General features: G+C 47.2%; 3 protein-coding genes across 4 annotated transcripts; 2 read left to right on the forward strand and 1 right to left on the reverse strand.

Moving 5' to 3' along the window:
• Window positions 1-3760: 3760 nt before the first annotated feature.
• On the reverse strand, window positions 3761-5516 carry Pmar_PMAR011221 (phenazine biosynthesis protein, putative; the record flags this gene model as incomplete). The annotated part of the gene is made up of 8 exons (XM_002767771.1): window positions 3761-3863; window positions 4460-4566; window positions 4609-4692; window positions 4729-4890; window positions 4937-5005; window positions 5048-5102; window positions 5149-5246; window positions 5382-5516. 8 exons carry the CDS (start codon window positions 5514-5516, stop codon window positions 3761-3763), a joined length of 813 nt encoding a protein of 270 aa, XP_002767817.1.
• A 5886-nt stretch (window positions 5517-11402) lies between these two features.
• On the forward strand, window positions 11403-12831 carry Pmar_PMAR011222 (hypothetical protein). Of its 2 annotated transcripts, XM_002767772.1 has the most exons (5): window positions 11693-11789; window positions 11841-11899; window positions 11943-12070; window positions 12114-12254; window positions 12302-12831. In XM_002767772.1, the coding sequence occupies exons 1-5, from the start codon at window positions 11725-11727 to the stop codon at window positions 12383-12385; spliced, it is 477 nt and encodes a 158-aa protein (XP_002767818.1). In that variant the 5' UTR covers window positions 11693-11724; the 3' UTR covers window positions 12386-12831. The 2 variants fall into 2 exon arrangements, with proteins under 2 accessions (XP_002767819.1, XP_002767818.1); XM_002767773.1 differs by having other exon boundaries at window positions 11403-11789; window positions 11841-12070.
• Window positions 12832-16654: 3823 nt separating this feature from the next.
• On the forward strand, window positions 16655-21509 carry Pmar_PMAR011223 (hypothetical protein; the record flags this gene model as incomplete). The annotated part of the gene is made up of 15 exons (XM_002767774.1): window positions 16655-16743; window positions 17104-17287; window positions 17329-17407; window positions 17458-17545; window positions 17594-17694; window positions 17744-17927; window positions 17973-18126; window positions 18176-18351; window positions 18395-19761; window positions 19812-19903; window positions 19955-20071; window positions 20117-20188; window positions 20306-20400; window positions 20988-21069; window positions 21390-21509. The coding sequence occupies 15 exons, from the start codon at window positions 16655-16657 to the stop codon at window positions 21507-21509; spliced, it is 3000 nt and encodes a 999-aa protein (XP_002767820.1).
• Between the last annotated feature and the right edge of the window lie 1275 nt (window positions 21510-22784).

Raw genomic sequence — 22784 nt, forward strand, 5'->3', positions numbered from 1 at the left:
CGACGCGGGAGGACCAGCAGCTCGATACGGCGTCAACGGTGTCTTAACTGCAAAGACTAACTGAAGTCTTTTACTCAGAGCTTCCTTACATGTTGACACCCCTTGGGGTCTCGGGCGTGCGTGGTGTTGTTGGGCCGTTATAAGCCGACACGCTTTCATGAAGTGAGCCGACGTAGTCTCGCAATTTGGAACGCCCTCTATTGGAAGTCTAAAGCGCACACGTACCACACCTCGAGATAACTAGGGAACTGCAACCTGATGCTGTTGTTGTTGGTGTCGTAGCTTCTCGGATCGTCGATCAACTGCTCGTTTCCACTCCACATTCCTCTCATAAAACCTGCTGGCCTCAACACTAGAATAGGGCATTCCTATCACCCTCGAATGAACTGATCTATGCACCAGATGTTGCCGGTCATCGAAATCCTGAATCGTCATGCACGCATGCACATAGGATTCACTCTGGCCTACTTTGGCTTCCTCCCTGCGCTGACGATTCGACTCGAGATCTTTCTCTTTCACATCCTTCCATGCACGTGTTCGCCGATACACGCTGTCAACATTACGAGGTACACTTGCAGATCTCGTAGGAGGAAGAGGAGGAGCTCTTCGGGAAATTACTCGTGGCGAAAAAGTACACTAACAAAGAACTGCTGAAATTCTCTATTTTTTTTGAATTTGATTCTCAATTTAAGAGACGTGAACCGTTACTTAATAGGTATTATATTAGAGCGCAGTTCTTCACCATTTTTTCTAACATTTTCGATTCCTCATGAAGGGTGGATTTCCAACTGCCCACCCCAACTCGTTTGAATTCACCTCCTTCATTTCCTCCGCTATCTTCCACGACCTGGCCTCGATGATCTTGTTTTCAAAAACCCTACGGCGCTCCCGAGCTCTAGTGTAGATATCCCCGCATTGAGGAGCTGTATGCGGTGTCGAAGCCCCACGGCCACCTCTACCCTTGGCACGTACCGGCGTCGCGAGAGCTCTCGTATTTTCTCGCCTGCAATGAGTGAGTTCGTAGTGGAAGCTTTGTTTTGCCCGGTTGAAGAGGCCGCAGGTTCGATTCCCATACACGTCATTTCTCTGCCGAAAAATATTTCAACACGAATTCACTGATCCACCTGCAAAATCAGTCTTTGTATTTTTCGCATGATCCCCGGACCGATCAAACTGTAAAATTGCGCACGCACGCACATAGTGTCTCCGGTGACTTCGAAACTCCCACCTTTGGGAGTATATCTCCGAATACGAACCATTGGAATAAGGAGTCGCCTTCTTAGCCGTAGACTTGTTGCGATCCTCAACACTACGGGCAGCTGAGAAAACTAATGAGGAACTTCGACACGCGAACTCAAATACCTCCTTGTTGTTCCCTCTCAACATTGTCTGAGTCCTTTCCCAAGCTGAGCCTCCTCGCGATAGGTTTCACTCGGGCGTCTTGTGGTACGCCAACACTGGCCACTTTGAAACTTATTGGCGCTTCATTTCTCTCGTACTCCCCATGTCGGCCGCTCAAGCTCGTACGCCGCTCCTCCTCCTCCACAACAGTGTTATAGTGAATAAAGTCATCATCTCTTTTATGGTCATCAGTACTCACCCGCTCCTCAGTAGGGAAATCTTTCCCCACCTTTACGGAGTGTATCTCCACATATTTCAATGGTCTTGGTTCCGACATCGCCCTCCCCTCCCGACCGAATGGGCCTCGCCGCAACCCTGGAGTACCCACACCACCAATGATAGTGTTGTTGTTGTTGCCACTCTGTAGCCCAAGAATCGGTCTGTCGATTGAGAGCGTCTTATTCGTGGCGCTCAAAACTGGCTTCCTGGGTGTACCATTTGAGCAATCTCGTGTAACACGTCGGACCTAATACGAAGGGCTCTGCATGCCCATCCTCCTCATGATGCTCTACTGAGATCGATAAGGCCCCTCCTCCTCCTCCTCGTCCTTTCTGCCGACATTGAGTCATCACTCTCTGTTTAGCCGCTTGTTGCATCCTCCTATACCGCTCCTCTTTCGAAATCTCACCAACTACGTATCCACCCGAGTCGGGCGGGGGAATCAGCGCCTGTAATAGGGACGCATGAGCTCTACTGTATGAACATACACATTACTTCTTTATTCTCGCTCATTAACGATTTCTGTGCGGTACCAGGATCGGAATTGGCCGCATCTGGGGCAGTGTGGGAGGAATCTACGTTTCGTTTCCTCAGCTGAGCTCAGGAATTTCCTCACTATTTTTACGATTTTACGTACAAACTCAGATAAAAATGTACAAGAATCAACGAGAATTTCCCAAAATTTTCTCACAATTTTTATACCGCCACTTGAGGGCCTTTTTTCATGTGCCTTGTGTTACACAATCTTACCCGAGATGGGATGATCTCCCAGAATGGTCCGTTGTATTTCTTCGTGTGCGGCACTCAGCCGGTTATGGAGTTCTGTCGTCTCCCAATTCGATAGATCCGTCTTGACGTTTGGCGATAGAGTTGCGAGAGGTGTGGTACAAAGTGATTGTTTACATGAATTCATAATTTACTTTTCACTATACAGATAATAAATCAACTGTAAAGGACCGTGATACTCCCTAATGAGATAAAAAAACACAACCTTTGTTACAATGCGGAATACACTCCGGGTCGACCCGTCTTCCGAACACTCTTTAAAGTGTTGAGTAGCTATGTGCTTGTGTACGGCAGGTCCATTGCTGTTATCAGTAAAAGTGAGATCCACTACCCGGATGCCAACATGACATCCTGCAATAGGCACCTTGTCGAAGTAGTAGCGTGATATGAGTTGCCTTCATAGACCTCACTACAGCAGGTGTTATTCCGATACGCAGTAGGTTACCTACTCACGATCAAATGCTGTGATACCATGGAAGTATCGTATACCAAACTAAAGAGGGGACGAGGAAGAGGAGGACGGCAACCACCGCGACAACTCGATAGTTGATGTGTAGCGTCTGCCGTTGTTATAAGCACACGTCGCTGTCATGGAGTGACGTGAAATCGCTGCCACCCCCTCGTTGGGTCCAGAGTCATGTCACTTTTCATGACTCACCTGTAGTCGTAATCTCATTTCAATTCCATGAATGACCCTCGTTACGATACCCAACTTTCCTGTATACTCATCAGCTCACCTCGCCTTAGTGGATCACCCGAAGTGCTACTACAACAAGTGATCTACACTCTGTTACTGTATGAGGTGAAATGGCTGAGACGATTAACTCATAGCAATCAGGATAAGGAAACGTAATACACATGTGGCCGAGCACATAATCACTCCTTAAAGAAATGCTGAGGCAGGTGGATCTTTCCACTGATCACCTACAACCGGGAGCCAACACTTGGAAGCCGGGTTTAGGAGTGTATAGGATGATTACAATTTCCCGACCAGAAATATAAAGTGCGAACCAACCTATCGTTATGCGAAGCATAGTGGGAGTTTATCAGTGGCTCTTGAGATAGGCGACGATAGTTAAAATAAATCGACAATATTTCATATTTCACTGTCACGCTCTGGGCGCGCGGTAGGCTGCCACTTCATATTATTATCATCATCATCTTGCTAAAATCATATCAAACTTCAATCCCCTCGAAATTCGCACCCCTGTCCTACCACAGAGCACCGGCCTGCTATATTCACCACATCTAGAGTGTCCCGGACTATCAGCTGGCCTCCCCTCGATGACAACATTGTGCATTCCAATAAGCACCTAAAGACGAGGAGAGGAAAGTACCCAACTGTGTTGCCGTCCTACCCCTTAGTGCCGATGACTGAACTGATGTAAGGGGCAATGACAGTGTGACTGCTGCCGTTGACTGGGTCTTCAGGAATGCCATTCCATGGTGCAAAATACCTAACTTTAAAAATGCAAAGTCGGTACTCCTTTAACGACGTTGTTATGATAACAATGATATTCCTATTACTATAGAGATCATCCTAATATTCCTATTACTATAGAGACCATCCTAATATTCCTATTACTATAAAGACCATCTTAATATTCCTATTACTATAAAGACCATCCTAATATTCCTATTACTATAAAGACCATCTTAATATTCCTATTACTATAAAGACCATCCTAATATTCCTATTACTATAAAGACCATCTTAATATTCCTATTACTACAAAGACCATCCTAATATTCCTATTACTATAAAGACCATCCTAATATTCCTATTACTATAAAGACCATCTTAATATTCCTATTACTATAAAGACCATCTTAATATTCCTATTACTACAAAGACCATCCTAATATTCCTATTACTATAAAGACCATCCTAATATTCCTATTACTATAAAGACCATCCTAATATTCCTATTACTATAAAGACCATCCTAACATATTATATCTCCCATCCCATCTCCCATATACAGTAAATGGGGCCATACCATGACCATACAGTGTTGGTATGTTCAAAATATAATATAATCCCTTTACTCACCTCGAGTACACTAATGTAGTCATCTCCTGTCGCTGTTCGAGGTAGCACATAACGCTAACTCCTCGTATAATATCCTCCCTATGTGAATTATATAGCGTCCTCTCATCCTGATGCACAAGCTCGAGCCGCCTCAGCCTCGTGAGAACTACCGGTTGAAGCGTCTTGATTCCTTCTATGCCTCGACAGATCACCAACAGCTTCTTCGCCTTGTACGACACAGCAACCTCCGTTACCTATTATCAACAATAACAACAACAGCACCATACTACTCTCGAGATAGCAACCTGGTCCATCGGCAAGCCTAGAGCCGAAATGATATCATAGGCCCATCGTGGGGAGCTGTCGGGCTGCCAGGTGTCTTCCGGAGGGTTCCTTGGGAATTCAAGCCAATACAAGCCCTGTGCATCAACTCTGGAGTCGCGTGTCACCACCTAACAGTGTCACCACCCCAAACTGTCATAGCAGTTGCCCCCTCACCAGTTCTCCTGAAGCCGTCTCAAACACGTACCTCTCGGGCGTGTCCTCCCCAGTGGAGGCGTTCAAGTCCTACAATGACCATGCATGGCGATCGAGAGAAAGGTGAGTTACATCCGAGCAGCGAGCCCCTGCTAGAGTAGCGTGGCCGCACAGGGGGACTTCATTCCTAACAGTGTTATATAGTACGAACATTCCACCAGTGTTGGTCCTACGTCGGGGTGAACCATCTAAGTGCATATCTTCCCGTAGATATAGGGCTGAGGAAAGCAGTCTCAGAGTGCCGTAATTCGGCAGCTATGGCTCGGTACGCCTGGCACGGCCAGTGTGGGAAAATACGCAACTACATGTGTCGGTGACATTATAAACATTTTGAGGAGTTCTCATTGGTTTCTATACATTCCTAGCCGATTTCCTATGTACAAGACTACTCACGGCTCATTGCTACCTCTTCCCTTAGCGATAGGCCCGGTGGGAGTACCACAACTCCTGCGGGATTGCCAGTGAAGTTGTTGTTACTGCCACTTGAAACGAATGCATCGGCTACATAGACGGGTAAGGATACCATGCCGTTTGCGGACATGGTTTGAATCTTACCAAGATGAACATAAGATACCACCCGAGACTCGCTATTGATCCTCTCTGACTAACACCAACAGCTACTGCCAACAACAACATTGGATTTTCAATGATCATGGTCACCCCACACTGACATTGTCGTTAACCATCAGGGAACTCCAGAGATTCTATCTACAATCATACTCATAAAATCATCAACGTCTGCACACCTTATATGTCAGTATCAAATGTAGGTCAGGATATCCGATAAGCCCCAAGGTATCATATCCGGTGCTAACCCAAGGTTAACACTTGGGGAGGTCGCTCGCACCCGAGGTAGATGACTTAACTGACGCGGGTGCGTAACCACGCGTCAGTTAAGAATCAGGCATATGAATGCTGAAATGATGATAGAGTGATACTGACAGTTACATCATAGTGTTAGAAACTGCCATAACTAGCAGATCTCGTCGCTTAGCCCCTACGGAGAGGAACTTTGTCGTGCATTCCGTGCAGTTCTGGTAGGAAGGCAATCGCTTGGTTTCGGAAGTTTAGTGAGGAGGACTTCACAGCGTGGAGTAACAGTAGTCGGAGGTCTTGGTTAAGTAGGAGTATACTGTACATATGTGTTGTGTGTATGAAATGTTTAGAGAGTAAAGCGCTGTTGAGTGATTTTCATACTCGGAAGTAAGACTGAGATTCTGACTGAACTCGAGATGGTATGTAATGAGTAATAGTATAATGCTATTAGTATTAGTATAATACCGTGTTTTTAATCATGATGACCACCGTCATTATGGTCATGCAACCGAAATCGGAGTAGCGACAACAACGACTGTACGACCACTACAACCCATGCAGCACCGCCAGAAAGTAAGGTCATAATGAATAATGCTCGCTGTTAAAGTGGTAGTGTTGATTATGTTTTAGGGTTTTGTTTGTTCCGATGATAAGGCTTGATGACGTGCTTGTTGTAATTAGGGTTGTTGCACTTGAGGTGGGTATGGTGATAGCAGTGCAGCAGGTGAGCTCGCTGTTTGAGCGATGCTGGGAGTAATTATGGTTGCGGTCGATGTTGTGGTAATTTTCGACTTTCTGTCTTTGTTTGTTCTTGTGGTGGTCAGTGTCGTTGTTATTGTTGATGTTGTTGTTGGTGGTGGTCTTGGTGGTGGTGTTGCCTGTTTGTACTCCTCATGAGTGGTTGTCGTTGTGGTAGAGATCGCTTCCTTGCGTAGTTGGACTGTTGTTGTTGATAGTCTTTGCGATGGGAGTAGTCGTCATGCTATGGAAGGTGTTTCGGTCTTCGCCACAATGGTAGGCTTTGTCGGACCGCATCCATGCAATGAGAACAAGGAAAGAAATATTGAGAACAAGTAAATAATGCTAGTACCATCATACCAATGTACTTCATCAGATTGTAAAGTACTTTTTGCTATTCGTGTATTTTTCTTTTATTTCTTTTAATTGTCAATTGTCCATTTTGTTATATTTTGTTATATTTTGTTTTTGCTTATGTTTTCTTTTGCTTTTCTTCTTTATTCATTCATTCTTTTTTCTTTTTTTCTTTTTTTCTTCTTTTCTTTTTTTTCTTTTCTTCTTTTCTTCTTTTTTTCTCTTTTCTTTTTTTCTTTTTTCTTTTCTTTTTCTCTTTTCCTGTACACCACTCTTACATGATATTCGAATAGTGAAGTCGGAAATCATTCTTGTTGTACATATTGGTAGTCGGTAGTGCTTGTAGCCGTGGTAGTCGTTGTTGTATATGGTTGTGATAATGCTCGTTGTACTGTAGTCGTTTGCTTCCTCTATTTTGCTATTTCTTTATTAATATTTTTTTCCATTTTATTTTATAGTTTAATTTGTTTATTTCTTCATTCATATATATTTTCTCTTTTTTCAACGCTCTATTTTTTCATTTATTTTTGTTTTGTTTTATTTTATTCTTTACAACAGTATTACATAGTAATGCAATGGCAAAGTCGTATATGGTGATAGCCCATAGTGGTTGCAGTGGTGGTCTTGATTGTAGTTTGCGTTCGAAAGAGATATTACCTGACAACTGAGGAAACATCCACTATATGATAACAGCCTTCAACCAAGCAGAGCGCAGTGAGATCGAACCGCTACTAATAGATTAGCAAAGCTATTTTACTATTGGCAAGCATGACGCAGTGAATTGTATGTATTTGCGAGCCATGGTAAGTGGATTGAGGAACGTAATGTAAGAGTGATGTTGCAAGAGATGTTGGAATGTAATGAGATACTGTATCCTCAGGTACTGCTTATGTGGAGATTTTTGTTAAACGTCAACATCCACGAAATCCTCAGGGACAATGAGATACACACCAGTAGCGACAGCAAATAATAAATAAATAAGCATATTGAAATTCATTTTTAAATTTCAGGAAAGACGACATTAGTTGTTAAGACATCAACAGCAGTGTTGCTATTGGACGTCTGACTATAAAAACTTTGGTCCACAGCGAACTCCAAGTTTTGTGGATTGCCAACCCTCGATGCTGCTGCATACAAGTGCCCATGAGAAAGTGGTGGTTGAGGGAGATATATACCTACTCTTCTCAGAGATTGGCCTTTGTTTCTAGTACAACAATGCGAAGGGCGTAGAGGGAATTGCCTACGTTTGATTGAGAAACGCAGATCTGTATCTGTCGGTGTTACATACTCTCGGTACCAACAGAATGTGTCCGGCGTAAGGGCCACCGAGAACCGTAACTTGGGTGAGTTTCACAGGATGACCAATGAATTGCCGAACAATGTATCTGGTTCCATTACAATGTCCGTTTCTTGGATCCAGTTTTCGAAGGAGCATGACCGGAGTATTGATTTTCAGTTGGAGAATGTGTGGAGGAAGAATAACCGGTGCTTATCCTATACCTATGGTTGACGGTCCGTCGACCATGGGGTAGATTCTATGAGATACTTCGTATGATACTCATACCGTATGAGTTCGGGTTGGAGGTCTTATCTTCTTAGCAGCTCTAATAGCTGCTAAGAAGATAATTCAAAAGGGACAGGGTGAAGAGCCGATAACAGATAATGCATTCGACGACACGAGCGCGTGCGCGTTATCTACCGCTACCTTTAGCTTCCTCGCACGTGTAACAATGTTGGTATCCACGGAACAGCTCCATTGATATCCTGTGCTTCTGCGATTTCCCCTCCTATGCCCTGCATATTTCCTATATGCCAAAACGGTGCCGATACAATTGATGTTCGGCGTCTCGTATGGTTCCCTTGGGTCAACGTAACCCGACATTAGCTGGAGGAGTTACTCAAGCGTACAGTGAGACTTGTTTTTCTAGACATCTGCTCAGACGAAGGCCTCATCATATATCATTGGTATAATACTGCATCATCGTCACCAATATGGCATATGCGTGTTCTAGGCCCTGGAGTCTGGAGATGAGTTTCTCTGGGTGGGCGCATTCAAGCCTCTTCACGAATTGCGGATCATTATCCACACAGCTCACGTGAATTGTAGGAGACTTGACTACACGAGTTTAAATCAAACTAACCCAAGACGTCGCCACAAGTATCAGAATACAATAAAACTGAGCTCTTCTCACTTTTGACTGACGTGTTTTTGGGCTTACCTCCTATTGAATAGGACCTATTCACACGTACACAGCATTGGTATTCGAAACTGCCAAGCATTGCGATTGCTGTTGATAACGTATCATGATATTTATCACCACACTTACAGTTCGGATTACCAGAGTTTTTTGCCATCTTGTTTTCTAGTTGTCAATTCGTTCCGTTCGCGAGGCAGGCTGAGATTCAAAAGCCATTTTGGGGTTGCCGAGGTGATAACTTTTGGCTGCTCCTCTGCACTCGTTGGTGTAACACACTGTGTCGTTATCGTCATGGGGTTAAGTTGAAACGATCTGAGCATATCATCTGCACGAACTATCGAACATTGGCCAAAACACTGTGTGTGTCTGGAGCTCATCTCGGAATACCACTGACACTTGTTTGAGGAAGTTCTTGAGTGTGGGCGATGATGCTCTCGAGACGCCTATATCTCATGATGGCTGATAGTCGTCATGTGGCGAACTCTGCCACTGGGATCACAGACAGGGAACAGCACAGCACACGTCGTGTGAGGTGAAGAAAAGTGAAGAAAAGTGAATATCGTCGATATTCACTTTTCTTGCATTGGGAAATGCTTCAGACTCTGGGGTTCGACTAAAATAACTTCTCCTCTCAATTTGATTCATGTCATAATCACATTCTTGTGCCAAGTCTTGAGAATGTAGTCTTTTGTTCCGACCCGGCATGAGTTGATCTCGGTTGTGTTCCTCGACTTGTTTGTTTCTGCTAAACCCGTGGTCTTCCAGAAGAGAGAAGTTCCGCAAAAGCCTGTTGTGCTGGTATTGAGATCGTTCGAAGGTCGTTCGGAGGCCGAACTCGAGCGGCCCTCAACCTTGTGAATTGGTGGCCCGGCTTATGAGTTTCCGTTTCAAGTTTAATCTCCTGGCCGGAACCCGTACTCATGTGTCGTAATGCTCGTTATAAACGAGCAGTACATGGTACATAGAAACGTCCATCTTGTCAAAGGCGCCAGCTTCATGCCAATTGCTAATGGGGAGGTGCAGTATTCAACACAATTGGCTGTCCCATTTGCTTTCTCCCATTATTCAGCTGTCCCACTACTAAGCTAAGCTGTAATTTCTCTACTAATACATCCAAAACTATTCTCTTCCTATCCTCCTACATAATACGGATATCATCCGTGTTGAGTTGATATTCCAGAGGTCTTGAAGGCCTTCTTTATTCTTGGCCGCAGCCTTGACGGCTGCTTCACTCCTTCGGTAGCCTGGACGGCTAGTGTGCAGGGGGACTGCCCGTTTTTTTACAGGACATACAAAGTTATCAATTGTTGACCGGGGGCACTTGCGTCGAAGCACTGCATGACAGCAAGACACAGTCGATTGAAGGGCTTACGCCGCTTCAAATCCGCCACCACCCGATACAAATTAGATGTAAAGCCGCCAGGGACCTTCTCACTAGCCGTGGTAAGATACGGACATGATTGAAGGTAACGGCGAACATCCCCCACAGCGGCTCCACAGCCGCACTCAGGAGAGGTAGCTGCCCCACATCTAAATCTGTGACGTGGGATCGGGGCTCTATTAGAGCCGCTCTACCCAACACAATAACACTGCTGCCGGAGTCACTTTCCTAGTGACCCACAACGACGAAGTATCACCGTTACAGTGTTGTAAAACGTACGAACGCCATGAACATCTAGGACGCACGTGCTAACCTGTAGTGAGTAGCATACAACAAGTCTCTAGGGTGAGCGAATACCACAAACAGGTAAGTCGGGGGATTGGGACGTTTCCGATACGTCCGTTCTGGCTACACTCATCTCTGCACAGCAGGCTGCTGTGCGCAGCGGTCGCGCTGTGGCCGAAGGTTGGCTGCTCACGATGTGCGCAGCCAAACATTTGCCAGTCAGACGCGGGAGCTGTAGGTAGAATATTCATGGCCCATGAATCATGGGCAGCAAAAAGTACTTTTGCGAGTTCCCAGTTACAAGTATCGCGTGTAGACAAGGCCAAACTCCCATACTGAGAGTCCTAGTAGTTAGAGCTATCACATGGAACTACTTTAGGATAGGCATGCCATGAACGCACACATTACCACGTGAATTCAAGCTTTTCGAAATCAATCTCAGGTCACAGAACTTCAATCACAACCACACTCTAGGACCTAGTCGTTGACGTAGAATTCCCCGAGTACACTGTACACGGAGAACCAGCCAATCCCCACCGCCCGTTCGAATTTAGCTTCTTTATTTTCCGCTCATACTGTGAACAGGTCGCCTCTGTGTGAATTGCGATTCACGAATTCTGTGAACGCGCACATCCGAACCCTCCCCCACCCCTCGAGTACGCATATGATGTCATCATGATCAATACAGTGAGGCTTTTGACAGAGCAGATACCCTATAGTGTAGGGCTTACACCAAGTTTCACTGTGCGCTCGGGTCTAACCTCTCCAGCTGATACCAGGTCGTGTTGAAGCGAGGAAGCGACAGGAGGCTCGGGAGCGAACATCAACGATACTCTCGGTGCTATCCGCTCCAATTTGAAATGTAAGTGCAGTACCACAGATCGTTGATGGAGTCTTCCTAGAGTTAGCGCCTTAGCATAAAATGGGAGCAAATAGTCAGTGAGTCGTTGCTATAGCGTATTTGCGTGATATACGTCATGTTCTCCTTCACTCTCCTGATCTCTTCGTTCATTGCCTTGGGCAGCGTGGAAATCCCTGAACAGTAAGAAGAGCTACGGCTTCTTGATTGAACTCGAAGTGATTGTTCGATTAGGTTTTATAACGAGAGCATGGGCAAGGGCCAGGATATTAGTGAGGGAATCATTTCAAATGGTTAATTTGCGATCCTGTAGTTATTACTATATACTCATGTCAGATATGGATGGACTAGTAGGGAACACAAATCTGCCATACTACGGCAAACCCACAGGTTGCACTTGCTCCGGAGAAAAATTTGTCGGGAGCTGTGAGTGCCCGAACAAGCAGGACCTATTCGCCCTTACCGTAGGCTGCTCAGTTGATTGCGCGCATAAAACTTCTCATGTAGGGCGGTTATAGTACTTGCTACGCGATCTGCGCTAAGCCATGCGCACAAGCCTCGGATTGTCCTCCGGCTCCTAAGAGTGCCAGTGTCCATATCAAGTGCGTCTTGGGTCGCTGCCTTCTTGACTGTTCAGGCTACGACGATGTAAGTTCTAGTCTGATTTCTCTGGATACGTAGCTTGTCCCCTTCAGATTTGCGCAAAGGAGGACGGCTCCGTTTGTTTCAGATACCGTATGGGACCGGCAAAGGGAACCATGTGTTCATGGTCCTTTTGAGAACTCATGATCGAACAGTCCGACTCGGACTCTCTATTGCGGATCTTCCATAATTCTCTTTTAACCGATTACTCAAGATACGCAGTGACTATCTTTTTGAACGCTAATTGAGAGTTACGATGGTTTATTCTTTTCATTCGATCAGTATGGTTATCCAATTTCAAGAGTTAGAGATAAGAGTTATCACGAAGATTATTTGATTTAGGGAACCATGTGTCAATGGTCCTTTTGAGAACTCATGATCGGACAGTCCCATTCGGACTCTCTATTGCGGATCTTCCACAATTACCTACTAACCGATTACTCAAGATACGCAGTGAGTATTTTTTCAAACACTAATTGAGAGTTACGATGGTTTATCCTTTTCATTCGATCAATATCGTTATTCAATTTCAAGAGGTAGACATAAAAATTATTACAAAGGCTATTTGACTTGGTAAATTTTCATGTGGATGGTTTGTGTTGGTCATACAGTGAACTAATGTCAGTGATAATGGCTTGACAATATACGAATGATTCATGCATCATCTCTATGACTAAAGGGGCCAATCGGGGAGCCTCAGCTTTCGATTTCAAGTTCCAAAAGAGGTGACTTTCCCGATCTCAGATGAGAATAACAGATTGGAGTGGAAAATGAATCCCCGAATTTCTAATTTTGCTTTGAGTCGTTTATGCCACAGTAGTGAGGCTTCCTTACCACTTTGAAACCACCAAGGTGAGGACTTTTGGCTCCTCTGCACTTATTGATGTGTCACACACACTATGTCCTGACCGTCATCATGGATGCATAGGTTGGGATGATATGATCTGAGCATATCAACTCATGAGATTCCCGTCGGATTATCGAACACTGGCCAAAACGCGGTGTGCTTCGAACTCGTCTCGGAATACCACTGGCACTGGTTTGGTGGTGAAGTCTGTGAAATAAGAGCAATGATGGTCCGAGGCTCTTTCATGATTGCTGATGGTCGTCGTCTCGCGTTGGAGTCACAGAGTAGCACGAATACAGTACGACGATATTCACCTTCCTTCTACTGGGAAATGCCTCAGATTCTGGGCTTCGTCAAAAACAACTTCTCTTCTCTATTCGTAATCTGCTTCTTGCGATAAGTCTTGGAACTTTAGTCTTCTTGTTCCGACCCGGCATGAGTTGATGTCGGTTGTTCTCCCCGACTTGTTTGTAGCTGCTAAACCCGTGGTCTTCCAGAAGAGAGAAGTTCCGCAGAAGCCTGTTGTGCTGGTATTGAGATAACTACGTGAGAACCACGTTACATCAGAGTGTTTCAGTTGCCTCCGTTGAAGGTTGCGTCTACTGCTACGAGCTTGAGCGACCAGACGAGAATGCAAGAAGATACTGGTACGAAGTCCCGTTCGATGTCACAGCCGATTGGGGGCAGCCGAAGGAGGAAAACAATTGGTCTCTGTGGGCCGCTGGAGTTGTCTCCACTGCCACGAAGACGCCCAGAGTTACCTCTTCGTCGTGGCACTGTCACCAAATCACGGCATCGCGATGATGTTAGTGAAGACTCTCATTTCGTTCCGAAGCCGCCGGTGCCAAAGTTCTCGGGTGGTGGAGACCACCGTGGTCGATCCCCTGTCAGTGTAATTAGGTTGATTTGAAATATCGTAAACTCTACTCGGTAGGACCCTCAAGTAGTCGATGCTCGGGCAATAGCACGGCATAGTCTACAGAGTGATCAAGTCGGGGCAAGGAAGTCCAGTGCAGAGCCTATTACTATATTATCACCAGTAAAAGGACGGAGGACTTTGTCTCTACCCCCTATACCTGTCGCGGCACGCATCTCTGCTGAAGCTATCGAGAGGCGGAAGCGACTGGCCGAAGAGGAGGTGGGGCTCAGCAACTCTCTCGCCCCTGTATGAGGTCGCCTGGGAAATCGGTGGCCTTAGGTGGCTATAGCGAAGGCGGCCGCCTTGTCACACCTCTATTTCACTTTCGCGTTCACGAAAACAGCAGATGGGCAGAAGGTTCCTCTACAGAACAGGTCAGGACCGTGATTTCATTGATACGGGTTCGATATGTGCTGATATAATCGTTCCGGCTTGCGAACGTTTTGCTACCCTATTGTGACTTGATATCAAAGAGAGTTCGCCGTAGTTGGAGGTGCATTGTGACGGCAAGAACTGTTGAAATAGCTTTGAGAGGAGTGCGTGCTTAGGCACAGCGTCGTTCTCAAGCTCCACTACCTGAACACTTTCGTGGCATCACCTATAGCAAAACGTTTCAATCTACGGTAAGATACTCTGACGGAGCCGAGCAGCGACAATGTCTCTTTGGTCGAATTGGTAGCGAGAGTTGGCATATAAAACCCTCGCTACCTCGCCGAGTACACAACACTCATACTGTTCGATAAGAACGTCGAGTGAAATCGAATAAGTCGCATCAAGTGGACAGTTACTCACATCTGTCGGAGCAGCCGCCAGACGCCAAGAAGGCTGGGGTCACCATTCGAGAAGTATCTAAGAAGCCAAAACAACAAGAGGAAGTCGATGAACGTGGCAAGGCGAGAAGCTCTAACTGAGGCCTTCTATATAGACTGCGAATGCTGTTAGAGTACCATACGAAAAAGGCGAAGCGAAGCACCTGGAAGTAATGTTCCTATCGATGTTGAGAAGGTCGAGGCCACGCCAAGGTGGGGGTTTCTTACCGCGCCATAGACGCGGTGCTCCTGGCAGATACTTGAATCATATTAGAGTCCGTATCCGATCGATGAGCAATCCGGAGCTTGGAGACCGTATGCTCTCTGACTCAACCTTAATGGCAATACTCTTCCATGAGATTGCGCACTTGAAACATATGAACCATGGCTTGGGGTGAGACCAATCTGCTGCCACGCCTGGTGCAAACAAAGTTCAAGTTGAGATTCGCGCCTCGAATAATTGGGATTCTCAAAGATTACAATAGTTGACAGAGGAAAATGTTCCTACGAATCATGCCCTCAGCCGTCTAGTACAATCGTCTGCTGAGTAACTCGTTGTTCAGGTTCATGCGTTTCCTCAGAGAAGTTTACCTTTATGCCACAGACGAGCTGAAAGTATTCCGAGTTGGCATGCCCAATGAATTGCCGAGTCCCTGGTCCTGGGAGGTGACCCTTCACCTGACCCGTCTCGATTGGACCATCGACTCAGAGACGAATCTACGATACGGGTGGTCGTGTGAGTGAAGAAGAACTTGTCGGTGAATTCGAAAGGACACACACTGAAGGCTCCTCGGATCGGACCAGAGCACCTGGAGACATCAGCGCAGAGGTCGGAGTCACAGAAGCTTGTGTTGACCTGCCAACGGCATCCTGATCGACTACATGTGACAGCTTATTCATCATGCATGCATGTAAATGCTCAATACCGTATTCTATTGAGTGTGGCAGGCATTTGCGTAATGAGTATGCTCAGATCAGATGGAACGGATCGATTAGACGTCCTAAGAGGCATCAGTGACATAGTTGGCGTTGAGGACTCTCACCAGCCGGCTCAGTGCACCGATCAACTAGGCAGTATTTTCATCATTTTTAAGACCAGGCATGCGAATATATTTTACCGTCGTTGGCTTATCTACAGTGATGGGCGCCATATGGCCAGCTGCTCCTGAGCCCCCACGGCTCGTGGTCTCCTCTCCTGGTCAGATGGGGGCGGACTACCACACTTTGCAATGAAAGAATTACAGGGACTTCGTATTGCCTATAGTTCGTCATGGGCTTGGCCGGGCTCGTGAGAGTCCATCGCGGCTTGACTATTGTCACTAGGTAAGATAACGATAATAACACCACCATTGCCGACATACGCTGTCCAAGTTGAAGTCCTCTCCAATGATTGTGACGGTGGTGCCATCTTCCGAACCGTGTAAGGCTTTCTACACTCATTGCCTCCCTTGCCGTCCTGAGTGGTCCGATCTAGGTATACGGGCCAGTCGAATATCGAATACACAGTGGGAGGCCTCCCGATCAACGCGCTGTGTTTGATGCGGGCTCGCGCGATAGGGTTGGACGATGATGGATTTACCCCATTGTAAGCCTCAGTGCGGTCGGTAGACGTATAAGGGGCCTGAGCAGATACAGCCCGGATAGCTATGAAGTGAGCTTCTTTGCATCGTCGGTGCCGCTATGGGGCACCATGGAAGTGAATCGAACCCGTATGGGCATTGATTCAGTGTTGCTGAGCTGGGACCAGCCAGATGATGGTGGCAACCCGATACACACATACAGACTGTATAGACAATGCTCAGCTCGGTGATTGCATTATTCCAAAAGGTTCATGAAGGAAGGCGTCATTGGCGACTACGGCTTGCTCTATGATGGGACGGGGTACCCTACTGTGAGAGAGTATTTAGTCACCGAGCTAAAGTCAGTGTTGGAGTATATGTTCGCTTTTCTCAGCTGAGTTCAGGAGTTCCTAATTCAGAAGTTTACATACGAATTCGGCAAGAAGCGTACAGAAACCAATAAGAATCTCCCAAAAATTTCCTCAGAATTTTCATATTCTCACCAACACATGTAGTTGATATCATGTGCATATTACCCTACACTAGGGGGGCGGGCTTCGTCATGGAACACGATATTACCTTCGTTCTGCCTCCTTTCTCGCGAGACTTTCTTTGTACAGTCTCGAACGCTGGCCCAGAAGTGTTATGTGCAGTATTGGTGTAGTTGTGTTTACTACCTCCTACTCCACGATGAACACCTCAGCACCATTTTGTATGGTAGGCCCTACGTCACCTACAGCTTCCGTCTCTATGCGAGCAATACAGTTGGAACATCTAGACAGCTGGAGGCGTTCTATACTGTCCAGAGCGAGATCGGAGGCGATCCGAGCTACCTCACTGGGAGCTCATACACCTTCCCCCTACAACTCAGTGCTGGAATCGCCGATCATCAACTTCGCATACAAGTGAGTTACCCACATGTTTCTGTCAAAAGCTTTTTTAACAGGGTGTCCACCCGATAACAGGGGCACTGGAGTACCTTGGTGGTAACTGCCTGATTAGTGAAGATTCCACCTGTCTATCAGGTGGGTTTCTCCTCCTCCTTCTTATGGGGCTACCCTGGGTCCCTTCTCAGGTCGTATGTTCGTCGCGTATCTCGAGCCCGTCTGTGAAGTGGATGTAGCCAAGGCGTTATGCGAGCCTGTTTCTGAGGCCAATCCAAGGTGCAGTGGAGATTCAAATGCATCAATCCTCAGATTGTCCATTGCTAGGTGGACGTTACCACGCTATGATACTACGGAAACACCCTCGTGGTGGCGGCCTATACGAGCCACCGACTTGGGCAATGGACAGTATGACGTAACGGTTACTGGTGGGTCTATTACTATGTTGGATGGTCATCGGATTGCTTCGTCTTTCAGGTTACCGTCCTGGAAATTATTCCCTCATCTTGCAAGCCCTATGGCAGTATGGTCTGTTTGGGAACTACTGGGATAACTCTATCTACTTGGGTTCGCCCATAGAATCGAGAGTAGATCCTGTTATCGACTTCAACTGGGAAGCAGGCTCAGTGACGCGTTGGTCTCCCGACTTCGTGTCCGTGAGGTGGGCCGTACTCGACTCTTTTCATCTTGCAGGTTTCCCTCTAAGGTGGACTGGTTTCATTGAGGCGGCTTACAACGATACGTACACCTTTTACTGTGAGATTGCTGATGCTAATGACAACTGCCGTATTTGGCTCGACGGCATCCTTATAGCGGAGCGATGGTTCGAGGACGGCAAGGAGGTTATCGTCGATAAAACCGTGAGAGTCCATGGACCCTCAAGGCTTTCACCATCCACTCTTGCGGCAGGCATTGTCCGAGAAAATTGACGTGTCCTATTTGAATGGCCAGCCGAACAGCATCGCTCTAAGAACTGGCGAGCTCTATCCGATCCGAGTCGATTATCGAGAGCGTACGGACTCGGCTTCTATTAGGTTGCTCTGGAGTAGCAGTGTATGGCAGGGGAAGGAGGTTGTTAGCAGCAAGTGATTATTCGTTCTACTCCCTATAGGCCACCCTCAATGGTAGGTATCTTCACCGTGGTGCATATCTCGAGGATGCACCGTTCCCTATTGTGGTTGGTCCTGGTACGCCTTATGGCCCTAAAAGCGTCGTCAAAGCTGATGGCAACGAGCTGACCCGTCCGATTGCATCTAAAAAACCTACACTGTATGTGCAGACCCGTGATGTGATTGGTAACGACTGCGACACCTTCTACTCCGACACTGTGGTCCTGGCCTCACTCACACCAACGAACCCCGACAGTTATTGCCAGACCCAACCTCTAGGCGTTATGGGTGAGCCGATGGTTACCATGGGCAGTGGAGGAAACGGTGTTTACGTGGTCGATGTGGTATTGATAGGATGTGGCCAACACAACTTGAGTATCACGGTGAACGGTCTCCATGTTGAAGGCTCTCCCTTCGCTATAGACATCCAGAGAGGAACGGTATCGGCATTCCAAGTCGTTGCCAACGGGACGGCAACTACACAGTTCCAAGTTGGTATACGGTCCTATATCGACTTGATCCTTCGCGATGCTGTAGGAAACCCTGCTTCAGTCGAGAGCCTGGACCCCACACGTCACCTTGAAGCGGTCCTTACCTGGCTGTCTCCTCACGACCGTTTGAATCTACACCCACAACTGCCAAGCCCACCGGCTAATACCACTTTCTGTGACAACTTTACGTGGAGTGATTGGCGTACCAGTTGTGGCGATTTTGAGTTTCTCGAGGACTTCCTTTATTTATCCAATATGTTTCCAGTGTCAATTCAGCCTGTGGTGGAGTCAGTCGACTCTAACTTGAGCTTGATTCGTCTGGCCTTCACATCGTACAGAGCCGGGCCGAGTGTTTGGATGGTATCAATCAATGAGACGCGTATCCGAGGCCCTATGGTTTCTAGTCCGGATATTGCTCGCTCTGGAGTGCTAGACACCATTGAGGCGCGTGAGAACTATGGCTGGTATGCGTGGGGTCTACCAGAGACAGAGGCTTACGGTCCTTTGAGCATCATCCGGCATGCGGATCTCCACCATCTTCGGACGAGCCCTATATTGGCCAATGTGACCAACATCACCCTCACTGTGCTACTCCGAGATCGATATGGCAACATCCTGTCTGTTGATACGGGACAATCTGTGACCATCCGGATCAGGACACCAGTTGGGGTCTCTGATAAAGCATGTTCCTACGTTGGTGATGGACAGTTCTTATGCAGTATTATCCCAACGGTAGCTGGTACGTCAGAAGAACTCAGTGTAGATGTCGATGGTTTGCCGGCTAGTGTTGTGATGGGCGATGCACCCATCGGAAGTCAATGCTACGGGCCAGAGCCTTGCAATACCGATCAGGGACGGCCAGGTGTGTGCGATTGTCGACAAGAACTAGTCCAAGGTAAGTTACGCTTGATTGATCGACGCTTCGCTCAGTTTAATCATCTTCAGGTCCCCACTTGATCACAGTTCGTCCTTCAATACCTCGAGGCTTCCACTCTACGGTAGAGTGTTTCTATTGCCTTACGTACCAAAGCAATTTAGTGAGTTCCCTGAGTTCTACGCCGGAATGGCCGTTGCATCTCATTGGTCAGGTGGCGGGCGGAGGGCCATATGAAGCGCTCGTGACACTTCGTGACTCAGCCGGCAATGTTGTTGTTGATCGCGAAGAGTATATATCAGAAAGCATACCTTTCTCCTCACGTGTTAAGGTAACTTTTGATAGCTTCGCTTCGCTGAGCATTGCCCATGTCCAGGTGAGAGCTCGTATCGGAAGTGTTTGGATGGAAGATGAAGTCGTCAATAGCAATGGCAGTGTGACCGTTATGGTAGAGTACCCAGTTGCAGGTAGCCATGCTCTTCTGATAATCTCGTTAGTGAACGGACGAGCTCTTATTGTGACAGCTACTTTTCTTTGAAGATTATGTGATTCGGCTTCTCTTCAGCTCGGGAGATCGATAGACTTCGAGTGTTCGTGGGGATCGGTTGTAGAACGCAAAGCGAGGAGAGTCTTCCGGTCGACTCAGACGTGTGCGAGGAAGTGAGCTCTTCTTTGGGCATCCTTTGGTGGGCCATTTAAAACATCCATGCGTTCGGTATGAGAAGTTCACCGTGAATCGAAATCAGCCACACCCGCATTAGACACCCTAAACGCCGATGATCGTATGTAGGTGGTGGGCGCACCGGACGATCTGCTAACCTTTCACCCATCAACACCCTCGCCATTGGGATCGGATTGTGAAGTCCCAGCCAACACAGTGGGATCGATTGGAGGGATCATTGTCACCATCACATGAGGTCTAACAGATCCTCCCACCTCGAGCAGGCGAGGACTTCATTGTCACTTGCACTCCTCGGGATGCCTATGGCCACTTAGTGTCCCATCCTGCGGCGAATGGTCAGCATTATTTAGTTACGATGGATGGTAAGATGCCTCACTATGATCTCACCGGGTTTGATATTCGATTTCATCCGCTTCGCACTGTCGGGTATCTCAGGCCCTTCACGGTTAACTGACGCGGGTGGCTCCAGTCGAATATCATCATGGCTCCAGTATAACACATCGGCTGGCGTGTATGCTTGAAATTGCGACCATAAGAGCTCCACGTTTCGTCTGGCCTTCGTCAGGTACACCAACAGACGGGATAACACGTCTGCTGTCACTAATGAAACACTCCGTCCGCAAAGGGCAGGCTTATGGGAAGTTGTGGTGAGTAATTATGCTTTTTCTTTGGCTTGCCCAGCAAGGTTAGAAGTTTCCATATTGCCGGGGTAGTCTAGTGGTTATGACGTCTGCCTTACACGCAGAAGATCGCGAGTTCGATCCTCGCCTCTGGTATACATGTGGTTGGTTACGTACACCGGTTCCAAATATGATAACGTATACTCATACCTACCCCTGCCATTGTAACCCAGCTAATGTATTCTGAATACTCCTGCCCATATCTCTATTACTTTGGTGATATAGTACCATACTAATAATGAATTCTCGTGATGTATAGCGATGGTCTAGTTTATCATGTTCTTCAGGTCACACAAGTAGTCCCTGGGGGCTCACTAGTGACTGTTTATTCTACTCCCGGAGGTGGTGACAGTGCGATGATAGATGCCTTCCAATCGGCTTATAACCTTGATGAGGAACTGATGTAACCGCGGCTGGGAGGAGCCTATCTCTCGCCAGCTCGTACAAACACTTCGAGATGCAAATCAGGTACACCAGAATTGACGAGAGTGTTAGCTTGGACCTACCCGTGATGTCACTTGTCCATCCCGGCGCGCCAATTTCCAGGTGAATCTCCTTGAAAACTTTTCTAAGTCTTCCAGGTAGAGGCATTGTTGGCGGCACTCAGATGGAGCATTGTTTGGCACTTCTGGTTATTACCTCAACCAATAGAACCATTGATAGGCGGCACGCATGAGTTCGCAGTTCATACGAACGTAGGCGCTGAAGTTACTCTCCAATTGAATGGTGAGATCATAGAGAACATGATCTAGAACTCTATGGCTCTGAATTGCAGGGACACAGTGTGGCTCGCTGACCAGTTGCAACGCAACGATGAATCCACTGGTGCACAACGTCTACCGGCCGTTCCCATGCGTCTTGACATACATCCATTTCGAGGGACATGCTAAGCTTCAATTCCTTCACCGTTATCACTCCAATAACGCCACGGTAGTGGCCGACTGGAGGGAGGTGGGGTTATGGAGTCACGTCGATCGAGCCGCCCTTTGGGTTGCACTCACCTTTGCTAGATCAATGCATCGGAGTTGCATCATGGGCTGCCTGTGCGGTATATCAACGGCACGGTTCATCATGGACCAAGTCCTCTAACGGTTATCATTGATGCCGGCCCTCCAGTGGCCAATCAGTCGACAGTTGCGGATCTAGGACTGTTACTTGCTTCGACCGAGAACAACTTCACTCTCATCCCACGAGATGCGTGGGGGTATGCTCTCACCACCTCTTGGAGGGAAAATCTAACTGATCGTCTCGATGCTTATATAAGTGGCGACCCAGACGCTACGATCAGCTGGACAGTCCATCCAAGTGTATCGGGAGCTTATAGAGCAACAGTGCGACCTTACCTGAGCAGCTCAAAGATGCGTGCATTGCAGCCTGATGACTCAGATTTCCTGAGTTCAGCGAAGGTCACATCATTCTCGAGCATTCTGGTAGTCACCTTGGACGGAGACGACATCAGTGGCTCGCCAATGGAGGTGGTGGTCGGACCCTCGAGTGGCTACGGGCCACTGAGTGTCGTGTCTGGAGACGGGTCTGTTGAAGCAACTGTCGCGAGGGAAGCCTCCTTTCACCTCACACTATACGACAGACTACAGAATCCACGTCTTGACTGGGCCGAGGGGGACTCCGTAGAGTGTTTGGTATCCAGTAATGGGAGCTCTCACGTTGTTCCGATCGAATGT

Source organism: Perkinsus marinus (genome assembly GCF_000006405.1).
Source record: "Perkinsus marinus ATCC 50983 genomic scaffold scf_1104296970056, whole genome shotgun sequence".
NCBI classification, from domain to species: domain Eukaryota; phylum Perkinsozoa; order Perkinsida; family Perkinsidae; genus Perkinsus; species Perkinsus marinus.

Excerpts from the sequence above, each read along its gene's own strand:
- Pmar_PMAR011222 (XM_002767772.1), top strand. The coding sequence starts at position 11,725 with ATGTTCTCCTTCACTCTCCTGATCTCTTCGTTCATTGCCTTGGGCAGC. Across the intron at positions 11,900-11,942 it reads TGAGGGAATCATTTCAAATG|ATATGGATGGACTAGTAGGG; the intron begins GTTAATTTGCGA and ends TACTCATGTCAG. Across the intron at positions 12,255-12,301 it reads ACTGTTCAGGCTACGACGAT|ATTTGCGCAAAGGAGGACGG; the intron begins GTAAGTTCTAGT and ends TGTCCCCTTCAG.